General features: G+C 52.1%; 1 protein-coding gene across 4 annotated transcripts in view; it reads left to right on the top strand.

Annotated features, from left to right (window-relative positions):
* LMO1 (LIM domain only 1) overlaps positions 1 to 23,536 on the top strand; it is a 47,004-nt gene extending 23,468 nt beyond the window's left edge. For all 4 annotated transcript variants that reach the window (XM_032240667.1, XM_032240666.1, XM_032240665.1 and 1 more), the window contains 3 exons: positions 17,710 to 17,923; positions 21,092 to 21,217; positions 23,115 to 23,536. In XM_032240667.1, coding sequence (XP_032096558.1) covers positions 17,710 to 17,923; positions 21,092 to 21,217; positions 23,115 to 23,220 — 446 coding nt within the window. In that variant the 3' untranslated portion in view covers positions 23,221 to 23,536. The remainder of the gene's footprint in view (positions 1 to 17,709; positions 17,924 to 21,091; positions 21,218 to 23,114) is intronic.
* The last annotated feature ends 350 nt before the right edge of the window (positions 23,537 to 23,886 follow it).

The raw sequence follows: 23,886 nt of genomic DNA, 5'->3' as shown, positions 1-23,886 counted from the left end.
CAGATAGGGCATAGTCCTTGAAGGATGCAGAAATTTCAACAAAGAGAGACCTGGAAAGACAAAATGATAATGCAGTGGTGGAAGCAGATGGGCCGAGGAGAGTGATGGATCCAGTACGGTTTGAGTTTCCTGGGGAACGGGGCTGGAAAAGTGGATGGAGTCAGATTTCTAGATGTGGGGTCTGGGAAAGAAGGCAAGGGGGTGCTCTAGAGCCCTTCCATCCGTTTCATTCCAGCAGAGGGATGGGGTAACCAGGGCCTACCCGCTGTGAGGCTGGCCGTGGGGTCTCCCAGATCCCCCCACCTGGAAGCATCTAGCTGCCACCGCTTATTGGCCCCCTATGCTGACCCCAGGACTGAATATTTTATAAACAAGTTTCTCCTGTTTTCAAAGGAATATTTATTTTGTTTTTGTTTGTTTTCTTCTATAATAGCTTTATTGATTTATCATTTGCATACCACAAAATTAACCTTTTAAAAATATATACATTAGTGATTTTTAGTATATTCACAGAGTTGTACAATCATCACCATTATCTACTTTAAGAACATTTTTATCACCCCCAAAATAACCTTCAGCCCATTAGTACTCACTCCCTGTTCCTCCCTCCCTGGCAGCTGCTAAACTACTTTCTGTCTGTATAGATTTGCCTATTCTGGACATTTCATAGAAATTGAATCATGCAATATGTGGTTATTGTATCTGCTTCTTTCCTGGCATCATGTTTGCAAGGTTCCTCCATGTTGCAGCCTATGTCAGTACTTCATTTCTTTTTGTGGCCAAATCACATTCGTGTGTGTGTGTGTGTGTGTGTGTGTGTATACCATGTTTTATTTAGTCGCTTGTCAATTGATGGACACTGGACATTTGGGTCGTTTGTGTTTTTTGGCTGCTGTGAGTAATGCTGCTAGGAACGCTCATGTACAAGTTTTTGTTAAGACCTATATTTTCATTTTTCCTAGGGCTATACTTAGGAGGGGAATTGCTGGGTGATATGGTTTGGATGTTTGCCCACGCCAAATCTCATGTTGAACTGTGATTCCCAGTGTTGCAGGTGGGGCCTGGTGGGAGGTGTCTGGATCATGGGGCTGGATCCCTCATGAATGGCTTAGCACTACCCACTTGGTGATGACTAAGTTCTCGCTCAGTTTACTCAAAATCTGGTTGCTTGAAAGAGTGCAGCACCTCCCCCGTCTCCCTTGCTCCCAGTCTCACCATATGACTTGCTCGCTCCCTTCTGTCATATCGGAAGCTTCCTGAGGTCTCACCAGGAGCAGATGCTGGAGCCATGCTTGTACAGCCTACAGAACTGTAAGCCAATTAAACCTCTTTTCTTTACAAATTACCCAGCCTCAGGCAGACTAACACACTGGGTCATATGAAAACTACACGTTTAGGGATATTTGTTTTTAAATTCAAATGAATAGCACATGAGTGCTTAGGAGCGAAGCCATCCTTGGTTGTCTGAGCTTCTGGAAGGGAGGCTGCCCTTAGCCTAGCACTTCCCCGGTAAAGAATGAAAGCTCCTAGGGTTCATTGGCACCTTGGATAAGTCTTGCCTGCTGCCTTCAGTTTCTGATCTATGAAGTGAAGCTAGTACTGATCTCTGCTCACCTCAAGGGCTTCTGTAAATAATTGCTACTTGCATAGCATGTCAAGGATAGCAAGGGACTTCTGCTTGCTTTAGGTACTTTCATTCTTCAGCCCTGAAAGTTGAATGTTACTGCTCTAGTTTTGCTGATGAGGAAGCTGAAGCTCAGAGAGGCTAAATGACTCGACTGAGTTCACAATGTGGGTCGATGGCGGAGCCTGAATTGGAACCTGGACTCACCAGAGTCCAAGTCCCTGGCCTGAACCCCTGCCTCAGATGTGTCTCTAAGCAAGGCAGGGCCCAGACATGGCCAGTTGTAGGCTCTGAAGCAGAGCATGCTATCGGAGGGAAAAGGATGTTACAAAAGTCCATTTTTAGCTGTGTGATTTTAAATAAGTTGTTCCACCTCTTTGAGCCTCAGTTTCTCCATCCACAAAATAGAAGCAATAATTACAACCTGTAGCACCGCAACAAGGACTTGGTAAGATGCTATGCATGAAGTGCCGGGCATGATGCCAGGCACATGCAAAGTAGTTGTTAGAAGGTTATAGGGCACATGAGGAGGGGTGAAGAGGGTGCAGGGTACTGTGGAACCATCGGGGAGAAATGGCTGGCTTCTGGGCTGGTTAGAGCAGCTTTAAGGAGGAGACCTCACTTGGGCTGGCCAGGAAGGTGAGAAGAAGGCAGAGAGTCCCCTGGGAAGTCCCTGTGTTTTCTGACCTGGGGCTGCTCAAAACCACAAGGGGTTACCAGGGTGCTCAAGAGATCTGCCATGCTCGGAGTTTGTGGACAGGCTCCGCTGGTTCCCCCAGCCCTTACCCCCAGGCCAGCCTGCAGATGCCTGAGAGGGGGGCTTGCATGACTGCCTCAGTTAGCCCGAGTGGTAATAAAACACTTTAAATTTATTGTGACATTTGGATTTAATTAAAAAGTACACACTTAGGGAAGTAGAACATAATGGGGAGAGAGGCAGGGTGGCTTTTCCCCTCCTTTCTTCCCCAAACTAATTAGCGTTGTATTTTAAATTGTTTATGTGCCGCTAATCATCATAATAAATCATTTATACTGAAAAAGACACACTCGGCTGTGCCCGCCGTGCAGGTTCCGCTCACAGGGCTCTATCGCGAACAAATTGATCTGGAAGTGAATTTATTAACCACTAGGGAAGAAATCATTAGTGCTTTCTCTAAACATTCCCCAGGTACACTTTATTGCCACAGTTTATGCTGTAACTAAGAGGAGCATTACCCAGGCCCATGTTGTAATTTCCTTGCAAAGCCAGCAGCCCACTCCCAAGCTGGGAGCTGGGAGGGGCTGGGGAGTCCCTGCCTCCTCTCCCATATGTGGTCTGGTGGCCCCAGCCTCCATTCCCAGTGCTCTTTGTTCCAGAAAGCGCTCTCCGTGAAGCTCCTGCAGGTTTAAGGCCTCAGTGACTGCATTCTGTTGTCTCTTACCCACAGGGTGGTTCACAGTCGTTCATGTTTATGTGTCAGGAGTGTGGCTTAAAGTTGGGAGCTAGCCAAGGGTTTGGAAAACTCTGGGGCTGGGGTCAGTGATCTAAAGGAGTCTTGACACAGACCAGCTTCCTCACCCAGAGTTGGGGAATGCACTGAGGGCTGATGGTAGGCTGGGAGTCACAAATGGGGCTCAACAGGTACCCAGGCAGGAGTGGGGGCCGCAGCTGTGGCTGCCAGGGACACCCTCTGTGGGCCCATGCCTCCAAAGACCGTCCTACTCACAGGCCTGGGGCCCTCTCCAGGGCTTGGCTAGATTAGTCTGTTCTGGTTTGGTGAGGCCCACTGCCCTGTGCCTCCTTGTCCGCCTTACCTGGGTGCAGGGCCCAGATGATTCTTGTACTCCAGACATGGTCTGACAGATGACAGACAGCGTGGCTGTCAGCTCCCTGGCTGCAGACTCTGTGCTCTGGATAATGCAGCCTGCGGCCACACCAGCTTGCCCAGCAGCCGGCCCACCCTGTGACTCTCACACAGGATGACACTTTCCCTTTGCACTTGCGGGCTTCAGACCACTCTCACTTCACAGGGACCATACTGCAGACACTCACAGCAGGCATTCTCCCACCAGGTTTCCAGAAGAGACATTCACTTCTCAACAAGGATGTTCTCCCTGCGAGCCCAGGGCTGGTCTGGGGTACAGATCCTTGTCTGACTCCAAAGCTCGTATTCTAAATGGCTTCATCCACGGATGCTCCCTGAGCCGCCTCAGCCGTGCGGGGGGCTGAAGGGAGATCTGGCTCATGTGGACCTTGCTTTCAGCATCTCTCTCTTATCCAGGTCTGCAAAGAAGGGCTGAAGCAACCCCCAGGGCCTCAACGGGAAGCCCCGGGGCAACGCCTCAGGCAGGCATCCCAGAGACAGTGCTGTCTCAGCCAGAGTCAAAGGGGCTCCAATCCCTGCCTCTCTTGGGGGTGAGGCCTGGAGTCTCCCTCCTAACCCCCAGCCCTTCCTCCCCTCACCCAGTGGCTAGCAGATAGGCTCTGGGGGCTTCAAGAAGGAAGCAGGACCCGGCAGCTGGCTAGGCCCAGCTCACTGGGAGGGTCCTCTCTCTGCGCCTGGAGAACACATTTAAAAGTTTGAATTCAAAATTGATTTTGAAGGGCCCTAATCTCCCATCCCCTGGTGCTCACGGTGTGTCTGCAGCTCCTGCCAGACTCTCGTTTTCTGGTTCAGTGCGCTGGTGCTCACGTCCCTGATGCTGTGAAATTGAGACTCGTCTGAGAGTCCATGTCCTCCTCCTCTGTGGAGATTGCAGGCCTCTTGGGAGCCCTGTTTCATTATATGGGTGGCGTGGGCTTTGCCGGTGCCCAGGGAGCAGCTGAGTTGCTGTCAGGGGACCACAGCTTCCAGATGCTTCTTTCCCGATCCCCACAGCTGTGCAGCTTCAAGCTGTTAAGGAACCTAGGGGCTGGCTCCAGCAGCCCAGGATGAGATTGGGGTTGGTGGAGGCTACACATCAAGAAAAGCTTGGGCCCAGGGCTTTTCTGTAGCAAACTCCAGGGGCCACTTCCTCCCACTGGCCCCCGGAGACTCAGACTATGCTGATAGGGAAGAGTAGTTATTTTTGTAAGCCAAAAAGACCCTCAGGTAGGGAGTGAGGAGGCTAGATCTGTGCCATGGGTGACGGCCAGAGCTGCTGGAATTACAGAGATACCCGCTACTCCCTGAGGGCTGAGATGGGTATTAATGTGTAAAGGGAGGCAGTGGAGGCAGGGGCTGGAGAATGGGCTTTTGCTGCTCTTTTATCTAAGGGATAAAGGGCTTATATTTGCATAGAGCTGTGGCTCCTCAGCTGGAGCTGTGAGATGGCCTCTCAAAAGCCTGGACTGTGGCAGACAGGACCCAGGAGCTGCTGCTGTTGAATCTGCTTTGTTTGTTAGGGCCACATAGTTATAGGTACCTAGAGGGCGTGGCACAGAGGCAGCAGCAAGCCTGATTAAAGTTCCATCTCTGGGGGCCCTGCTTATGTGAATTGGCCCACTCTGGCCAGCAGACTCGTGCCAGTAATATCTGGATAGATTCAATTCAGTCTCTTCATGCATGACTTGAACTGATGGCTAAACAGTGACTGCTGTGCGGCTCAACTCTGGGAACACAATAGCAGACAAGACACACAGGGCCCGAGAGCAGCCTTCATGGGGCTTTTGTTCTTATGAGTACCCAATCAATCATACTTTGTTGTTTGTTTGTTTGTTTTTGGAAGCTCACAGAAAAGTAAAACAATTACAAATTGTGATTTTAAAAACTCAGAAGGAAATTACTGAAGTGGGGGAGCTGATTTAAATAAGGAAAGAAGGAGGTCAAGAAAGGCTTCTCTGAGGAGATGACATTTAAGCTGAAGCTTAAAGATGAGAAAGAGCTGAGTATATGCAGAGGCAGAGGCAGGAAAGTGTGTTCTGGGAAGGTAATAGCATGTGCAAAGGCCCTGAGGTGGTAAGGAGTTTGGAGTGTGGCTGGAGCACAGTGTGGGAAGGAGGCAGACCCCAGACCACATGAGGATGTTACAGGCTGGATGGAGAGTTGGGTTGTTATTCTCAGGCCATTGGATGTTATAGAAGGGTTTTGAGTTGAGCAGTAACCTGCCCTGGTTTATCTGGATGGTCTCTCCAGCTGCTGTGTGAAGAATGGGCTGTGGGTACCAGACACAACACTATGCTGATGATAGTGCGGCAAGAGACAGTGATGGCTGTGGAAATGGAGGAGGAAGGTGGGATGGGGGGCAAGAGTTGGCAGGGAAAGGGGTGAGGAGGATGGAAGTCTGAGGATGACACTGAGTTTCTGGCTGGAGTGCTAGATGGATGATGTGTGGGAGGGAGGAAGTCTGGGGTGAGGGTACTGGGGCCAGGTTTGGGGAAGAAATCAGGAATAGGAATCCCGTTTTGGACCTGTTGCTTTTGAGCTGTGTCTGAGACTTTCTAGAGACAACCAAAGAATGGAAAGAAAATACCTATACCCATCCTGGAGAAGGAGGGCACGTTAAAGATAACTATGCAATTGACATAAGCCTCATTCCAAGTGACAAACTCCAGTGAGCACACACAGCTTCTGATGTTTCTAAATTTCCCCCACTAAAGAACCACAGAAAATTATGTGAGGCTGTGAGAGCAGACAGCATCTACACCTGCTCCAGAATCACCGTGCTCCAGAAATCACCGTGTTTCAGAATCACTGTGCTCCAGAATCACTGTGCATCATCCAGGCCTTCCTGCAAGCTCTCTATGATCTGAGTATTTGTGACTCCCCAGAATTCTGATGTTGAAATCCCAACACCCAATGCGATGGTGTTAGGAGGTGGGACCTTTGGGAGTGATTAGGTCATGGAGCAGAACCCTCATAAATGACATTAGTGCCCTTTTAAAAGGGACCCCAGAGAACTCCCTTGCCCCTTCTGCCATGTGAGGATGCAGCAAGAAGATGGCCATCTAATGATCCAAGAAGCGATTCTCACCAGACACAGAATCTGCAGGTGCCTTGCTCTCAGACTTCCCAGCCTCCAGAACTGTGAGAAATAAATTTCAATTGATTATATGCCACCCAGTCTGGGGTATTCTGTTCTGGCAGCCTGAACAGACTAAGACAGTCCCCTAAGGCTGTTGCCCCAAACTGAGCTGTGCTGGGTTCAGTTTCCCACAACAAGGAAGATCTGTGAGGGATGCATGGAAATGCCTCAGTCCCTTTATGTCATGGTGGGTTCAGGCTTCAGATGCAGCATTCCTAAGGATAGGAGATTCTTTACCGAAACACACTGCAAAAATGTAGCATATGAGGCATCCCACTTCATACTCCTGCACAGGAAATGGCCCCTCTGCAGGGGGCTCTGGGGATGAACAGCCCAACCTTGCCCTGACAAGGGGTGTTTATATTCCTGCGAGGGGAGTTTCAGAGCCTTCTTCTTTTGGCAGGGTCCAGATTGGGTCCAAGTGCAAGTTCACTCGGGAAAAGATGATGTGATGCTGCCTGTGGCCGGGGACATGGCAGGCAGGGCGTGGATATCTCCTGGCCAGCAGCCTGCAGCCTCGCTCAGCCACTGGTGGCTTTACCCTTGGGCAAGCTGCATGCTTTCTCTACACTCAGGATCATGACAAGCATACACTCCTCGTACAGAGCAGGCACTCATTAAGGGGTAATGCCATTTACCATCACCTGGATGGACATGACTCCGGTGGCTGCAGATGTTGGGGGTGTGACTGGACAGTGCTTCCCTGAGGTCTTCCCTCCTGTGGTGGGCTCTAGAGTGCAGGATGGGCTTGACACTTACAGCAGGCAAGCATTGCTGGACTTGCACCCTGAACTGGGCTCCTCTCCAGGACCTCTTCTGCTCCAAATGTCTCACCTTGAGCTGAGCCTGTCTCCAGGACCTCTCTGCTCCCCCTACCCCTTGGCTGTTGGTTGAGGCTCCCACCACGATTATAGCCCTGGGTCTGGAGCCCCCAGCCCAGCCTCCTCCTGAGGACATGTGCCATCTCAAGGCTTCTTTGTCCCTCTCAAAGCTGCAATGCAGACATCTTGGCTGTGCTTCTTCATGGCCCTCTGCTCCCTTCCCAGTCCTGTGCCCTCTTTTTACTTAGTTTCTGGTCTATGTCCCCTTGCTGGCTTTGCCCAGAAGCCCTTTCAGGACCCTACAGTAGTCACAGCTTTTGAAGGACCAACAGATGAGTGGGAAAGTCCTATGGTTCACCCAGAGACAGTGTCCTGCATGGACAGTCATTCCTCTTGATCTTAACCCAGGCCCTCATCTAAGCATGGCCCCCGTCCCTCACCCCAGCACCATCTGGCATCCAGGCCGCACAGGAGAATCCAGGCTGTGCAGGGAGGCCCTGGGCGTGTGCTGGGTGGGAACTTGAACTCTGGAGTCTGACAGGCCAGGATTCCAATCTCTGCCCTGCAGCCTTCTAGATGCATTGCATGACCTGAAACTTCCCAGGCCACTGTCTTCTCATCTGTGAGATGGGGGTCATCATTTAGTACATCAGAGTTCATGTGAAGATTCACTGAGATAACAATGTAAGATGGTTAGCCCGCACCTGGCACAGTGACTGCTGAGTAAACGGTAGGGTTTGTGAAGAGGCATACAGTGCTCTGATGGAGGGCATCTCCATCTTAGTTCCTTTTTTTAATTGGGTATCTGATATATGCAGTTAAATATATTTAACTACAAGTTAGAGACCTGAAGATGGCAAATCTCCAAAGTCTCAAATATTCAGCTCGGTGAATTTTTATACATGGATGCAACAATATGAACACTTAGATCAAGACAGAGGACATTTTCAGTACCTCAGGCTCCTCGTCATCCTCTCAGTTGATAATGTGTCCTCCTCTTACCCCAAGCAACCATTATTCTGACATCAGATCAGGTTTGCCTGTTTGGGAACTACATATAAATGGAATTATACAGTATGTACCTTTTTGTGTCTGGCTTCTTTCATTCAATATTATATTGTTGGATTCCTCCAGGTAGTGTGTATTAGTAATTCATTCTTTTTCATTGCTACATACTATTCCGTTGTACAAATATACCATAATTTATCCTGTTTTACTGTTGATGAACACTTGTGTCCTTTTTAGTGGGCTATTTTGAAGAAAACATCTATGAACATTTTTGTGCATCTGTTTTGATGGCCATAAGCTCTCATTTCTATTGGTCATATACTTAGGACTATAATTGCTGGGTCATAAGATACACCTAAATGTTCTCAGCTAATTGCTTCACCCTACTATGTCAAACATTGTTATAAGTACTTCATGTTCATTACCCAATTTAATCCTCAATCCTTTAAAGTAGGCTGTCCTCATTTAGCAGGTGAGTACATTGAGGCAGAGCCGGAAAGTATCAAAGCCAGAATTCAAGCCGAGGCTGTGTGTCTGTGGGGCCCAGAGTCTCAGGGCCTCCACTACCCTGCCTCTTCTCACCGGCTCCCTTGAGAGGTGAGCAGCACCAGAGTCAAAGGTGCCAGTTCCTCCACTGACCTGACCACCACCCCATGGGCCGAGCTCAGCCTCTCAGCCTTCCTCTCCCTGCCTCAGGGGGAGCTGGAGGTCTTGGGAGCCTCTGACTCTCTCCCTCATCCCCACAGTGAACACGCTGCCTACGAGTGGGTGTGCAGAAGGCTGGTAATGAGCATGCTCTGGGTGGCTGTAGCCACGCGTTTCAACAGTTGTTCTCGTTGGCTTTTGATTCCAAATGAGTAGGAAATGCTATTAGTTCAGGCCTCGCCTGCCGCATGGCAAGGCCCTGGAATAGGAGTGCAGTGAGACGAGAAATTGTGGAGATAAAACTGGTGTGAAATGGAGGCCTTCTCACAAGGCTGGATGTGTCCGTGCAAAATGAAGTTACTTCTGCGAAAACGAGATTTAAAGAGATTCTGCAGAAATAGATTACACTTTCAAATTTCCTTATTAAAGAGGACTGACACCAAGGAGGGGCTGCTGGCAGGCTCGGTTTGGGATCCTACTCTGCAGTTCCCAGACCTGGGTGTGGGTTCTGGTGGGCAAAGCACCTTGCAGGTGGCAGGGACCCAGACCCCCGGGACCCAGAAAGTGAGTCTCCCCACCTCCAGCAGCTGCAGTAGGCATGAAGATTGTGGGACTGACCTTCTGGGTAATTTCTGACGTTCCATGTGGGTCCATGTGGGTAACACTAGAGGTTCATGCTCTTCCATTTCCTTCCATCTTCTGGCCTCTAATTTGTAGGTTTTGTTGAAATCAGAGCTTGATTCTAAGCTCTGATCCACTTTTTGACACTGTGGTCTTTTAAGAGACTAAACGTGCATGTGGCTGCTTTGCGCATATGTGTGCATTTATGCCTAAGTGTATATTTACATAAGTGTACCCAAATACATGCACACACATGCATGGATGCGTGTGCTTAGACGCATGGGTGTGTATTTTCATGCAACTTACTGATCACCTACTCTAAGCCAGCACTGTGCTGGGTACTGAAATAAACTGTTGTGGGGAGAATAAAACAGACACAGTCCCTCCTCACGTGGCCCTAGTGTAGGTGTGTGATCACATGGACACAGGGAAGTATTTGTGTGCTGCTGTGCATGTGTCTTGCAGCTGTGTGGTGAGAGTCTGTATCCTCTCCACGTGTCTCCTAATCTCTGTGAAGTCTGCTTGGGTCTCAGCACCCTCAGCATGCAGCCCTGCAGCACAGCACCGGAGCCAGGTGCTTGGGCCCTAGAGATAGACCTCCGTGGTTCACATGACAGCTCTGTCTCCTACTAACTGTGACCACTTAGCAAGCTTTCTTGTGAGCCCCAGTCTTCCCATTGTGAGATGGGGATCATAATGGTACCTACCTGATAATCGGCTGTGGGTACGGCTCTTGGAGGCAGACCACAGGGAGGTGTTCTGTCGCTGCCATCCCCCTGAGGTTGCCCACTGCAGGCTCCCTGCTGGCCCCAGAGGAGGGCTGGGGCACCCATGGTGAGAAAGGGAAGCTCCAAAGCTGCTCTAGGAGCTGTGTTGCGCTGTGTAGGCTCTGGGAACGGCCTGTGGCTCAATCTTCCCAGCCCAGGCCAGAGAATGCCTGGGTGTTGGTTTGAGAGATTATGAGAAGTACCAAGGGCCACGCATGGTGACTCATGCCTGTAATCCCAGCACTTTGGGAAGTTGAGGTGGGAGGATTGCTTGAGCCCAGGAGTTAGAGACCAGCCTGGGCAACATAGCTGAGACTTTGTCTCTACAAAAAAAAAAAAAAAAAAAAATCCTCCCCCCAAAAATTAGCCTGGTGTGGTGGTACATGCCTGTGGTCCCACTGACTCAGGAGGCTGAGGTAGGAGGATCGCTTGAGCCAGGAGGTTGAGGCTGCAGTGAACTGTGACCACAGCACTACACTCCAGCATGGGAGACAGAGGAAGACCTTGTCTCAAAAAAAAAAAAAAAAAAAAAAATATATATATATATATATATATATCTCAAGGCTACACCTGCCTCCAGGGCTCTCCCCAGAACAGTCAGAGGGTCCTGCCCTGGAGCTGTCACCCGCTGAGCTGCCACAGCAGCTGCTTCCCACATGGCTGGTCACTGGAACAGCCTATTGGACAGATGAGGTGGCTTCCTTCTATATATACTTTCAATGACCACTAGACTGGCCTTTGGGAGGGGCTGGACTATGGCCAGTGCCAGGGTGACTTTAATCATGGTAGAATCATCAAATCAGTTGGTTGCTCCTCAAAATAAGTGTGTCTCACTATTTCAGGAACCCGAGGTCAAGCTGTGACTGGGGTCGTCCTGTCCCTGTGTGGAGGTGACACTAATCAGAGCTAACTTTTTACTGTGTTCTTAGGCCTGAGTGCATTACGTAGGTTAACTCTGTTCTTCCACATCATAACTGAAATGAGTGCTGTTTTCATACCCATTTTACAAAAAAAAAAAAAAAAATGTCTAAGGTCATGCAGTCCAAAAGCGTCAGACAAACACACGTTGAGAGAGATTCCATGAAATGACTGGCCTGTACTCTTCAAAAATGCCATCTCCTTGAAACACAAGGAAGGGTTCAGGAATTCTTCCAGGTGTAAGTGAACTAAACTCGACAACTGAATGCGATGCATGGCCCAGGATTTTTCCATAAAATATATTTTTGAAGGAATGGTAAAATCTGAATGAGGTCCATAGATTGGATAATAGTGTCAATGACAATTTTCTGGTTTTGATTATTATACTGTGGTTATGTAAGAGCATGTCCCTGTTTTCAGCAAAGCATCTGCAAATCAAAAGTATTTGGAGGTCTAGAGGCTTCCTTTTTGAAACCAACTCTCAAATGATTTAGGAAAATAATTATAGTGAAGTAGGTAGGTAATAGGTAGGTAGAAAGATGGAGGAGAAATCAAATGTGATAAAATGGTATATGTAATGAATCTGGGTGAAGGGCTTACAGGAATTGTTTCTACTATTCCTGCAAGTGTTCTGAAAGTTTGAAATTATGTCAAGAGACAAAAAGTTAAAAAGATTAGGGCCGGGCATGGTGGCTCACACCCGTAATCCCAGCACTTTGGGAGGCCGAGGCAGGCAGATCACGAGGTCAAGAGATAGAGACCATCCTAGCCAACATGGTGAAACCCCGTTTCTACTAAAAATGCAAAAATAAGCCGGGTGTGGTGGCGTGTGCCTGTAGTCCCAGCTACTTGGGAGGCTGAGGCGGAAGGATCGCTTGAACCTGGGAGGCGGAGATTGCAGTGAGCTGAGACTGTGCCGCTGCGCTCCAGCCTGGCAACAGAGCAAGACTCCGTCTCAGGGAAAAAAAAGAAAAAGATTAGGAGAAATACCTAATGTAGATGATGGGGGGATGGAGGCAGCAAACCACCATGGCATGTGTATACCTATCTAACAATCGTGCACAATCTGCACATGTACCCTAGAATTTAAAGTATAATAAAAAGAAAAAGCAAGTGTCGGAGCAGGGATGGGATCCTGGGGTGAGTGCTAACACTACTATCAGCTCCTGTTCACTGCGCCCTGGGCCTGATTCGCATAACCTCATTCTATCCTTAGCACACTCTGAGTGGAAAGAGACCACTGTGGCCCCTAGCACACACCCCCAGTACACACATTAAAGCCGGAAGGTGGGGCTTTAATCCAGGCCCCCAGCGCCATGGAGTACTTCCCAGACTTGAAACTAGGCTCTGTGATTTCAAGGTCTGAACTCTTAATTTCAGCCCTGCTCTTGACTCTGACCTTTTGGGGAGAGTAGGGATGGGCAGGACAAAGGTGTTTCTTCCTGGAGCAGTAGCAGAGTGAAGGCCCCAGACAGAAGCAAACAAGATCCATTTGTGGGAGGGAGAGGAGCTGTGTTCCAGGATCCTGCAGGGAGCAGGGCCAGCAGTGCCCAGCAGGACACACTAGTGTGTGGCAGGGGCCGCAGATGCCCAGTGGAGTTGCCAGGGGGTGGCCACAGTAGCTCCCAGCAGGGGATCCACAGGGTAGGGCCTGGAGTGACCTGGGGCTGGGTGAGGTCGACATTCTGGGCTGGAAGACTGGCCTTGGAGGAGCTCACTGGGGTAGGCATCCCCCAGGCTGCCATCCAAGCCGGAGTAGGAGCCTGTGGGCTTGGCAGTTTGGGAAAGTCCACATGCTAGAGCTGAGGGGCAGCTGGGCTGGGACAGGTGGGCAAGAGTCAGTGGGGACTTGGGTCTGGCCCAGTGGACTAATCTGGGGTCCATGTGAAGACCAGGGCGTTTCTCCTCCCTGGAGGGAGAGAGTGGGAGGGGCGGGATGACCTCTAGCAATCCCTCCCTGTCACCTGGACTGTCTGGCTCTTTCCCAGATTAAGGAGCTAAGGGTGAGTGTCTGGCAGCCAGATGAGTCAGACTGGGAGGCTTCTCTCTGAGCCTGGCTGCCTCCTTCCTCCAGCAGCCCTGCCTCCTGCTAGAGGCAGGGGTTGGAGTTCAGCCTGTCTCCCCTCAAATGTCATTCCCCCCACATCCTGAGACTTAGGGGTGACCCCGAGTCGAGTGGGCTGGTTTATTCTGCTGGGCGCAGCACATGCATCTGAGTGTGTGCCCAGGCGTGCGCGTCGGTGCAAACATCAACCATTGTAAAATATCAGTGTTTTCATGGGTGAGTAGTAATTACTGGGTAATGCTTTAAAACCTTTCCTGAAGGAGCGCAAAGCTGTTTTTTTCTAAAGTCGGGAGTACATTAAAAGGATTACCATGTAGATTTGATTTTTAGATAACACTAAAATGGATCCCAAATGGACTTCAGCAAAGGGATGCTATCTCCTTAATGGAAAGTGCATGGCCCGAGGCTCAGGTCCCAGAGCCAGGCTGGGGAAGGAGGGAGGGAAGAGGTGTCTGCAGGGGGCAGGCTGGCGGACTGGCTGGGGGGCTAGGTGGGAACCAGGGGAGGCAGTGCAGGAGGGAGGGCCCAGACCCTGTGGGGAGCTTATCCCTCCATCTGGGGAGCGGACTGCAGAGCCCCTCCCCCTTTCCGGGAGCGTTTTAAGTCTCCGTGGCCAGCCGGTGAGAGCAGACACAGCATGGGTGTCCCATGAGGAAGGGTGTCTCCACTGTTTTGTTTGACCCCCAGATCTCCTGTGAGCAGCAAGGGATTGTTTAAATGTTTCTTATGGACAGATGAAGGAACTTAGGCCCAGAGAGACTAGGGGGTTATGCTCTGGACCCACAGCCTCAGCACTGCAAACCTGCAGTCTGGTCCCAGCCCCATCCTACGGGGCCGCCATGGCTCAGGCTTCCCCCAGGACACCAGCCTTTCTCACCGGGAGGTCTCTAGACCCAAGGGTCTCTAGACATTCTGGGGCCTCCTCCACCAGGCTGACCCTGGTGTTTCGTGTCTCAGTGGACCTGAGACACTTTGGCGGAAACTGTGTGGCTTTTTTTTTTTTTTTTTTTGAGATGGAGTTTTGCTCTTGTTGCCCAGACTGGAATGCAATGGCATTATCTTGACTCACCGTGAGCTCCGCCTCCCGGGTTCAAGCGATTCTCCTGCCTCAGCCTCCCTAAGAGTAGCGGGGATTACAGGCACCTGCCACCACACCTGGCTAATTTTTTTAATTTTTTTTTTATTTTATTTTTATTTTTATTTTTTTGAGACGGAGTTTCGCTCTTGTTACCCAGGCTGGAGTGCAATGGCGCGATCTCGGCTCACCGCAACCTCCGCCTCCTGGGTTCAAGCAATTCTCCTGCCTCAGCCTCCTGAGTAGCTGGGATTACAGGCACGCACCACCATGCCCAGCTAATTTTTTGTAGCTTTAGTAGAGACGGGGTTTCACCATGTTGACCAGGATGGCCTCGATCTCTTGACCTTGTGATCCACCCGCCTCGGCCTCCCAAAGTGCTGGGATTACAGGCTTGAGCCACCGCGCCCGGCCTCAATTTTTTGTATTTTTAGTAGAGATGGGGTTTCTCCATGTTGTTCAGGCTGGTCTCGAACTCCTGACCTCGTGATCCACCTACCTCGACCTCCCAGAGTGCTGGGATCATAGGCCTGAGCTACTGCGCCCAGCCTGCTTGTGTGGCTTCTTTAAGAGTTCTCCAGAGCCCAGCAATCAGTTCGGCAATCCAGAAGAGGGGTGTCCAGGTCTTAAGGTAACCTGCCTGTGCAGGGCCAGCCTGGGCATGTGCAGCAGGGAGGGGCCTGAGGCAGCTGGCGGCTTCGTCCCTCATGGCTCTGCAGGGTCCTCTAGATGCCCCATCTCTCCAGTGGAGAGATTGTGGGCTAGTGCTGTAGTTCACAGCCCCACGGGAGCCAGGAAAACATACTTGGGGCCCAGCTTGGAAGACCGGCTTGTCCAAGAGCCAGGGCAGATGGAAGAGAGGGTGGGGCAGGTGCTTCAAGTGCTGGGGTCTCTCATGGTCTCCCTCATTGTGGGCTATAATTTAGAGAGCTAGGGTATCTCAAGTACAGATGCTCCAGCCATTTACCCACCTTCTGGTAACAGCCCAAGTGTAGGGCCCTGGGAGTGGCTCAGGGCCACTGGGAGGGGAGCCAGGCCTATGGCGAGCCTGGCTGAGCAAAGGAACATCAGCCTCCTAGGGGCTGTATCAATGGCCTGGTCCGGCATTTTCCAAGTTGGTTTTTGAATGTGTATCTCTGCTGGCGGCACGATCCCTGCACAGGGCCTAGGGATGAGGTCTTGCCCTTGGAGCCCTACCCTGGCCCTACCCTGGTCCAGGTCCTACCCTGGGAGCCCCCTCATTTCCCCATCAGCTATTTTAACCCCTCCCCCATTTCCCCACACCTCCCTGTAGGCCAGGATTTGTTCAGCTCTCGGGGGTACCTTCTCCCCAGCTGCCCTCCTTGGGCTCTCGCAGAGCTCTATGCCAGGCTGGGCCCTGCCGGAGAAGACAGGAAGCCTGAAAACAGTCATCCTGTGCCCCATCCCACTCTCAGACCAATTAACCTTTAGAGCTGCTTTAAGGAAATTAGGCAGCAAACTTCCCAGCTAACAGACAGGCCCTTTGGGGACTGGAGGGAGGAGGAGGAGGGGGCCTACTGGCCCTGCACCTTGCAGCCTGTGGGTGGGTGCCTGCTCCCCAGCCTCACCTGTCCAGGAGAAGACTGAGGAGGCAGCTGGGCTGAGAGCGAGCACAGGAGACGGGAAGGAGCCCTGAGGTGCCTTGACCAGTGCTGACTCAAGCCCCTGTAACTGTCTGAGCCTCAGTTTCCCCATCTGTAGAATGAGAGCATTTGACTGGAAGAACTCTGAGGGCTCTTCTGACCTTACATCTGTGGATTCTGATACCAAGCCGTCTTGTGGTTGGTTCTCCCCTGATGCCCGAGGAGGAGGGAAGCAAAAGGAAGAGAAGCGGCCTAACTGCTCAGACTGTAGGCTGGGGGCAGTGAGGAGGGCGGGGATTGGGAGGGACACCAGGGGATGGGAGGAAGGCCAGAGCCCTGGAGAGAGCGAGGGTCCTTTGGAGAGGATGGGACCAGTGGGAGGACAGACTCCGGGGGAGTGTTGGAAAGCCGGAGGTGCCGGCCTGGAGCCCACTCCCACATCCAGCTGCACCTGAGTCAGGGACAGAGCATGCACAACCTCCCTGTCTTCACAAGGGTTCTCAGGCAACTCCCACAGGCTCCCGCCCTGCAAAGTCACAGAGTAGGGCTTCCGAGGCTCTCTGCACCTCCCTCCAAGCCTCACGGGGCCACGTGGATGTCCAGGCTACTGTACATCTTTCCCCATCTTCTCAACTGTCACTGTGGTCCCAGGAGGAGGGACTGGGAGCCTGTGCCTCTGTCGCTTCGTGCCCACACCTGCACATCGTGCCTGCGTGTGAGGGGCGTGTATGAGCACACGTGCTTGCCTGCGAGACGGGAGGCTGTGCCCCGTGGTAAACCTCATGCTGGGTTCCTGCCCTTTGTGCTTGGGGCTTGCATGTATGTTGGGAAGCCGTTATGGGCCCTGGGAGGGGCTGATGCCTGAGAGATCCTAATCCTGGTAAAATGAGGGAGGATCCAGAGGCTCAGAGCCTGCCCTCCCCCAAGCCAGATGGATGAGGTGTGACACCGCCTGAAGCGCCCCCAAGGGGAGCCCTGACCAGGCCCTGCCAGCTGCCTCCTCTTACCTGCCAGGACCCCCAGAGCCGCTGTCCCCTCCTGGGAGTGTTCCAGGGGCATCTCACTTCCTTCGTGATGCCACCACAGTTCTACATGGTTAGAACAAGAGGCTGTAGCCTATCAGTTAGAGCAAGACAAGTTGGCAAAAAGATCTGGGGGTTCTAGTGGACCTCATGGGCCTGAGGAGACCACACTTCCTAGGCTCATTGCTGGAAGAGCTGATGTGACGGTGGCCTTGGAAGGGGAGGCTTACTCTGGATCAGATTGAACAGGGGATAGAGGCCCGGGCAGGGAGGAACAGCTCAGGGAGGCCAGACCTGGGGTCTGTGTGTGCTTTTGAGCAGAGCGGCCTCTGGAGGGACCTTCACAGGGCCAGGGGAACAGGCTGTGCCATGCAGCCCAAAGGGCAGGGCCCAGAGCCAGGGGAGGAGGTTATTGGGGAGAAAGTAAGGGCTCCTGGGAGCCCCAAACCTAGAGGAGGCAGCAGAAAGCAGTGAGCTCCCCATTCTTGGGAGATATTGCTTGAGGCCCAGAGCTGCGGGGCCCATCCGGCATTGCTGTCTGTCTGTCCATCTGCAGGTGTGCCGATGCTCTCCGTCCAGCCCAAAGGGAAGCAGAAGGGCTGCGCAGGCTGTAACCGCAAGATCAAGGACCGCTACCTGCTGAAGGCATTGGACAAGTACTGGCACGAAGACTGCCTCAAGTGTGCCTGCTGCGACTGCCGCCTGGGCGAGGTGGGCTCCACCCTCTACACCAAGGCCAACCTCATCCTGTGCCGACGCGACTACCTGAGGTGGGCCCCCCCGGCCAGCCCTCATCCTGCTTAGAAAGCCCCCGTCCTCAGCCCCAGTGTGACAACCCAGTACCCTGTGTGTGCCTCATTCTTGAATGTCCTGCCCCTGCGCTGCTTGCCCCAGCTGTCTGAGAAGTCGCCTGAGGGCAGGCCAGGTCTCTACATCCTTGGACTCAGTGCTCATTCACAGGTCCAGGGCAGGCATTTGTAACCCTGGGCCCCTGGGTTAAGCTTCCTGAGGCCCAGCCTGCCTCTGCCTCTGCCTTGGCCAGGTGCTTCTGACCCACCTGTTTTGGAATCTGGGAGGGGATACCTCAGGGGGCTTTGAGAAGCAGGTTGGAAACTCTGACTTCCCTGGGCCCCTCCTCGCTGATGGAGTCTCCTTCTGACCCATTTCCCAGTGCCCAACCTTTCTTTCCAGGTGGTCCTTGGGAGCAGGCATCCATTTGCCCAGAGATCCTGGCAGGTAGCCATATCCTAGGAGCAAGGCCACCGCTGCCGGAGCTTGGAGACCTGGGTTGGAACTGGCTCTGAGCCTTTGACTCCTAACCTTCTCCCAGCCTCAGTTGACTACTCCCCACCCCCATGAAGGGTGAAAGAACGAGACTTCCCTGCCTTGCATTCCTCTGAGCTCTCACTCACCCTCCTCACAACCTGGATCCTATTCCCTGAGGCCGCCTCCCCCAATTAACCCTCCCTGAGGCCATTTATGACATCGGCAAGGCTGGAAGGAGGCCACAAAGCAGGGCCTTGGCTGAGACCCAGCACCTGCATTTGGCACTGTCGCAGGCTGCTGGATGGTGGCTGGGCTTGTGGGGAAGGAGGGCCCATCGCATTAATTAACAGGTCAGGTCAAGGGCTTCATGGGGCTCTCTCTGCCCATGTCTGGGCATGTTGGGAAAGGGAGGTTATCAGTGGAAGCTCCTCCACTTCCCCAAAGATCCTTTGACCTGCCTGCACCTTCTCTTTAACACCCGCATTTAGAAGTGATGCAGTAAAACAGGATCTGTGACTTGGTGCTCCTGGCCAGGGCTGGAGGGGAGAGGCTAAAGCCAGGAGCAGGGGTTAAGGAAGAATGTTCAGTCTAGGTGTGGTGGCTCATGCCTATAATTCCAGCACTTTGAGAGGCCGAGGTGGGCAGATCACTTGAGCTCAGAGGTTTGAGACCAACCCTGGGCAACATGGTGAAACCCCATTTCTACAAAAAAAAAAAAAAAGCCAGGTGTAATAGCTGCACACCTATAATCCCAGCTACTCAGGAGGCTGAGGTGGGAGGATTGCTTGAGCCCAGGAATTTGAGGCTGCAGTGAGCTGTGATCGTGCCACTGCACTCCAGTTTGGGTGACAGAGTGAGACCCTGTCTCAGAAAAAAAAGAAAAGAATGTTCCTGGGAATTCACCCCTCGAGGACCTAGAAGGGGCCTCCATGTCTGGAGGTTTAGGGCATCACCTGGGAACAAGCCTTCCAGGGTAGGACGACATGGCAGACCATCGGGTGGTTCCACAGGACTTGGAGGGGGAGTTCCACAGTGCAGGAGGCAATTGTCAGGAAAACGTACCCACAAGCATCCAGGGCCCTAGCAGCTACTAGGGACAGAAGGTAATTTTTTTTTGCTTGGCAGAGGCAAGGAGTGACAGTAGGGCCAGTGAGGCCAGTGGGCTGGTATGGGAGCGTGGCTTCCTTGAGCTGCTCAGCCCTGGAGAATGGCTGCCCAGAGCCTGCACCCTCTGCAGCCCTATTCATTGGGCTGATGGCAAGAAAAGCCCCTCTTGGCAAGCAGATGCCGTGGCCCAGCCTTTGTCTGCCTTAATCTGAGCCACCAGGCAGCTCAAGCTGATGAATAACAGAGCCAAGTTCATCTGCAGGCGCCTGAGCTTGAGCTGGACAAATCGGGGATTAGAGGAGCCTCCCACCCACTTCTCAGCCTCCTTGCCTCACTTGGGGCTTGCTCCATCCCTGTGCAGGAAAGAAGCAAGGAGGAGCTGGGGTGGCTCAGACCATTGGGACATCCAGCCAAGGGTTGGCCTGAATGGGGACAGAGTAAACTCCCTGTCCCTGGAGCTTTAGAGCCAGCAGCTAAGAGGAGGGATGCCTGCCTCAAAGAGGCATTTGTGCCAGATGTCCTTGGAGCTTCCTTTGGGCATCAGTTCTGTTTTACAGCATCTTTGAATACGATCATCCATCCCTATTTTATAGAAGGATAAACTGAGGTTCAGAGAAAGGAAAAAAAGGGATTTAGGCAAGTGACACAGTGAGTTTGTCATGGAAAAATGATCTAATAAAACACTAATTTTGGCAGGGCACAGTGGCTCACGCTTGTAGTCCCAGGACTTTGGGAGGTCGTAGCAAGAAGATCACTTGAGGCCAGGAGTTCGAGAACAGCCTGGCCAACATAGTGAGACCCCCGTCTCTATTTAAAAAAATAAAATAAAAAACACTGTAATGTTAACAGTAGGAAAAACATCACACAGTGTTAGAGCACGGCTTCTGGAGCAAGGCCTTGTGCAAGCTGTTCTCTCTGTGACTCGTTTTTTAAACCTTTAAAATGGGGAATAATAATAGTATCACCTGCTAGGTTTGTTGTGAGGATTAAGAGTTAATCTTTGTAAAGATCTTAGAACAGTGGCTGACACATAGTGAACACTACCTAGGTGGTTGCTTAGTGAGCTGTGACAGAATTTACAAGGGGTTTCACAAGCACCCCATGAAAGGTGTGTTTCAGACTTTGACAGATGAGGTAAATGAGGCTCAGAGAGACTCACTGACTTGCCTGAGGACACACAGCCCAAGATCCACCATCTGTCCCTGAAATTTAGGCTTGTGTGGGTCTGGAGCCCTTGTTCAAGGCCCAACCTGGGATTCTCTTGGTGGCTCCAGGGCTTGAGGACGCTTGTGGGAGCCTGGGAGGGGGCCTTGGGATGGGCAGTGACAGCCAACTCCTGACCACCTACACACCCTCCCTGGAGGGGGATATGCCGATTTCTTGGAAGCCAGATCTCTGGGCAGAATATAGATGCTGCCCTCAGTGCTCTTACCCCCTTTCATGAGCCCACCTGCTGAGCCCACAAGTTGGAGGATGGGAAGGACGCTGGATAGAGGCAACTCCTTTCCCCTGCCCACCCAGTTCACCAGAATGCTGCTGAGACCTGTGTGCCCTTTCCTTGGCAGGCTCTTTGGCACCACAGGGAACTGTGCTGCTTGCAGCAAGCTGATCCCAGCCTTCGAGATGGTGATGCGGGCGCGGGACAATGTGTATCACCTCGACTGCTTCGCCTGCCAGCTCTGCAACCAGAGGTCAGTGCTGGACTGGCAGACCCAACACACTCCCGAGACGCCAGCCTGAGGCCTGCTGAGATGGGCCAGGAGCACAGTGGGGACGTGCATGCAAAGGCAGCTTGTGTGTGTGTATGTGGCGCTGTGTGCAGGTTATGAGCATGCATGTGCTTTATGTGCTTTATGTGTGTGTAAGCTCAGTAGCCAAATGTGTGCACTCGAATACTGGATGTGCACGTGTGTGGCACATTTTTGTGTGAATGTAATGGAGGTGTGCCTAGTGAGCGTGCATGTGCATGCATGTGTATTTATAAATGTTATGTGCAAGTGGGCACATGTGCATGATGGAATTAATAGGCAGTTGTACACGTTTTCTAATGTCTGTGATATGCAGGTATACATGTGTTTTTAAATGGGGGTGTGTGTGTGTTTGTGCAATGTGTGTGCATCATGAGGTGAGTATACATGTGTATACATGTTTTATTTTATTTTTTGAGATAGTCTCATTCTGTGGCCCAGGCTGGAATGCAGTGGCATGATTTCAGAATCTCAGCCTATGGCAGCCTCCACTACCTGGGTTCAAGTGATTTTCCTGCCTCAGCCTCCTGAGTAGCTTGGACAACAGGCACGTGCCACCACACCCAGCTAATTATTTTTTGCATTTTTAGTAGAGATGGGGTTTCACCATGTTGGCCAGGCTGGTCTCAAACTCTTGACCTCAGGTGATCCGCTTACTCAGCCTCCCAAAGGGCTGGGATTCCAGGTGTGAGCCACTGCCACTGGCCTGTATACATGTTTTAAATGTGCATGTGCATGGGATAATGTATCCTCATGCCCCTGTATCCAGTGTGTAGTATGTGTATATGTGTGCATATACGTTCCAGTGAGAAGGGGTTCCCAAATCTGGAGGGCAAAGTCCCCTCAGGGAGTGGCCACTCTCTCCTGACCCCACCCTTACGATTCTGGTTCCAGCCCAGCCTCTTTTCTGATCTCTTGGCCCCAACTCTGTGCCCTAGCCCTGTGGGAGGCTCTGGGGGGCCTAGCACCAGAAGGCAGGTGCTTTTCTCAGGAGCCCCCAGGTCAGGTAGGAAGTGAGGTTCAGAGGGACCTACAGGGAACGCTGGTCTGGCAGGGGACCTTGGCCAGACCTGCCGCTAGGAGGGCTCAGTGAACTTACAGCGCCACCTGGCGGTTGGACTGGGATCTGCTGGAACTAGGCCAGTGATCTTGGGGTCTCACTAAAGGCTTCACCCACCCTGGGGACATCTTTGGGGAAAGGACTGGAATCTTCCAGTACTTGGGGAGGACTAGGAGACCAAAGAAGGGCCTTCCTTAGGTAGGAGAGGAGATAGTGGAACAGGGTCACCTCCTAGAAGCATGCTCCAGGTAACCACCGATTTTGTTTAGAGGAAGAATGTCCTGTACTGAGCCATCCTCTTAAACTGGGGAGAGAGATAGAGGGATGGAAAAGCAGCCATCGTATCCCTCCCTCCTTGCCCATCTCTGCCTTTCTCATCTCTCTCCCCTCTTGCTCTTTTTCTGTTTGTCTATCTTTCCCTTTCTCCCTCTCTGGGATTGGGGTAGGCTGTTCCTGTACCTCTCCACCAACCCCCCAACCCCACACTCACCTCCACAGGAGACCTGACTGTGGAAGGCCTGTGGCCCAGGCTCAACCATCTGTCTGTCCTGTTACCCCAGGCTGCAGGGCCTGGCCAAGGGTGGCGGTGGCCCAGGGGAATTGCCCAGGTGTGCTATAGGGACTTTTATCTGTCCCCTCTGGAAGGTTCAAGGAACAAACTCCCCCACCACCTCCCACATAGCCCACCTCCTGGGCCATGCTGGCTTCTGTCTGTAGCCCCCTCTTACCCACTGGGACCCCCCAACCCCATGGCTTCTCTCTCTTGCTTGGATTTTCCAGATTTTGTGTGGGAGACAAATTCTTCCTGAAGAACAACATGATCTTGTGTCAGATGGACTATGAGGAGGGGCAGCTCAATGGCACCTTTGAATCCCAAGTTCAGTAACGCCTGGCGCCTGGCCTCCAAGCCCGTCTGTCTGTCCGCTCATCTGCCCGCCTGCCCACCTGCCTGGCCGGCCGGCCAGTTACTCTACCAGTGTAGGCTGGCCAGCCGCTCTCCTGCTGCATTAGAACTTCTCCGTCCTTGATGGGAGGGATGGCCCTTCCTCCTCCACCGCTGCCCGTCTGTGTGTGACCCCTCCTGGGGCCAGGCTGGGCCTGTACAGTCTGTCTTCTGTATATAAATGGGAACATTTATTTTATGAGAAATGTAATGCGATTTTATTACTGGCGTGGATTAAACTTATGAATGTTTCCGGGGAGGTTACTCTGCGTTGTTCACGTGACTGACACAGACCTGGAGCCTCCTCCCCTCTGCCTCTCAAGGGCAGGGCACAGAGCAGGGTGGGGCCTCCAGCATACGCTGTTGCTGGGCAGGGGAGCAACAGGTTGGCTTTAGGGGAAGAAGTTGGGAGGAAGGGGACAACACAGAGCCCTCAGCCCCAGCCAGAGGTGAGACCTGGGGTATCATCCCTCTTGGAGAGCACACACCCTGGCCCTGAGTAGGTCCCTGAGAAGAGGGGCAAGATGAAGCCTTCGATACCCTGTGTTCCATCCCCTCTGTTGAGACCTCAGACTGACTACACAGATGGGGACCCAGCTCTGGCCTTTT

The sequence above is a fragment of the Sapajus apella genome, unplaced genomic scaffold (genome assembly GCF_009761245.1).
Source record: "Sapajus apella isolate SASKATOON/1434 unplaced genomic scaffold, GSC_monkey_1.0 scaffold47, whole genome shotgun sequence".
In the NCBI taxonomy this organism is placed as follows: domain Eukaryota; kingdom Metazoa; phylum Chordata; class Mammalia; order Primates; family Cebidae; genus Sapajus; species Sapajus apella.
The sequence above is the reverse complement of the archived record's forward strand: the minus strand, read 5'-3'. Positions and strand labels throughout refer to the sequence as shown.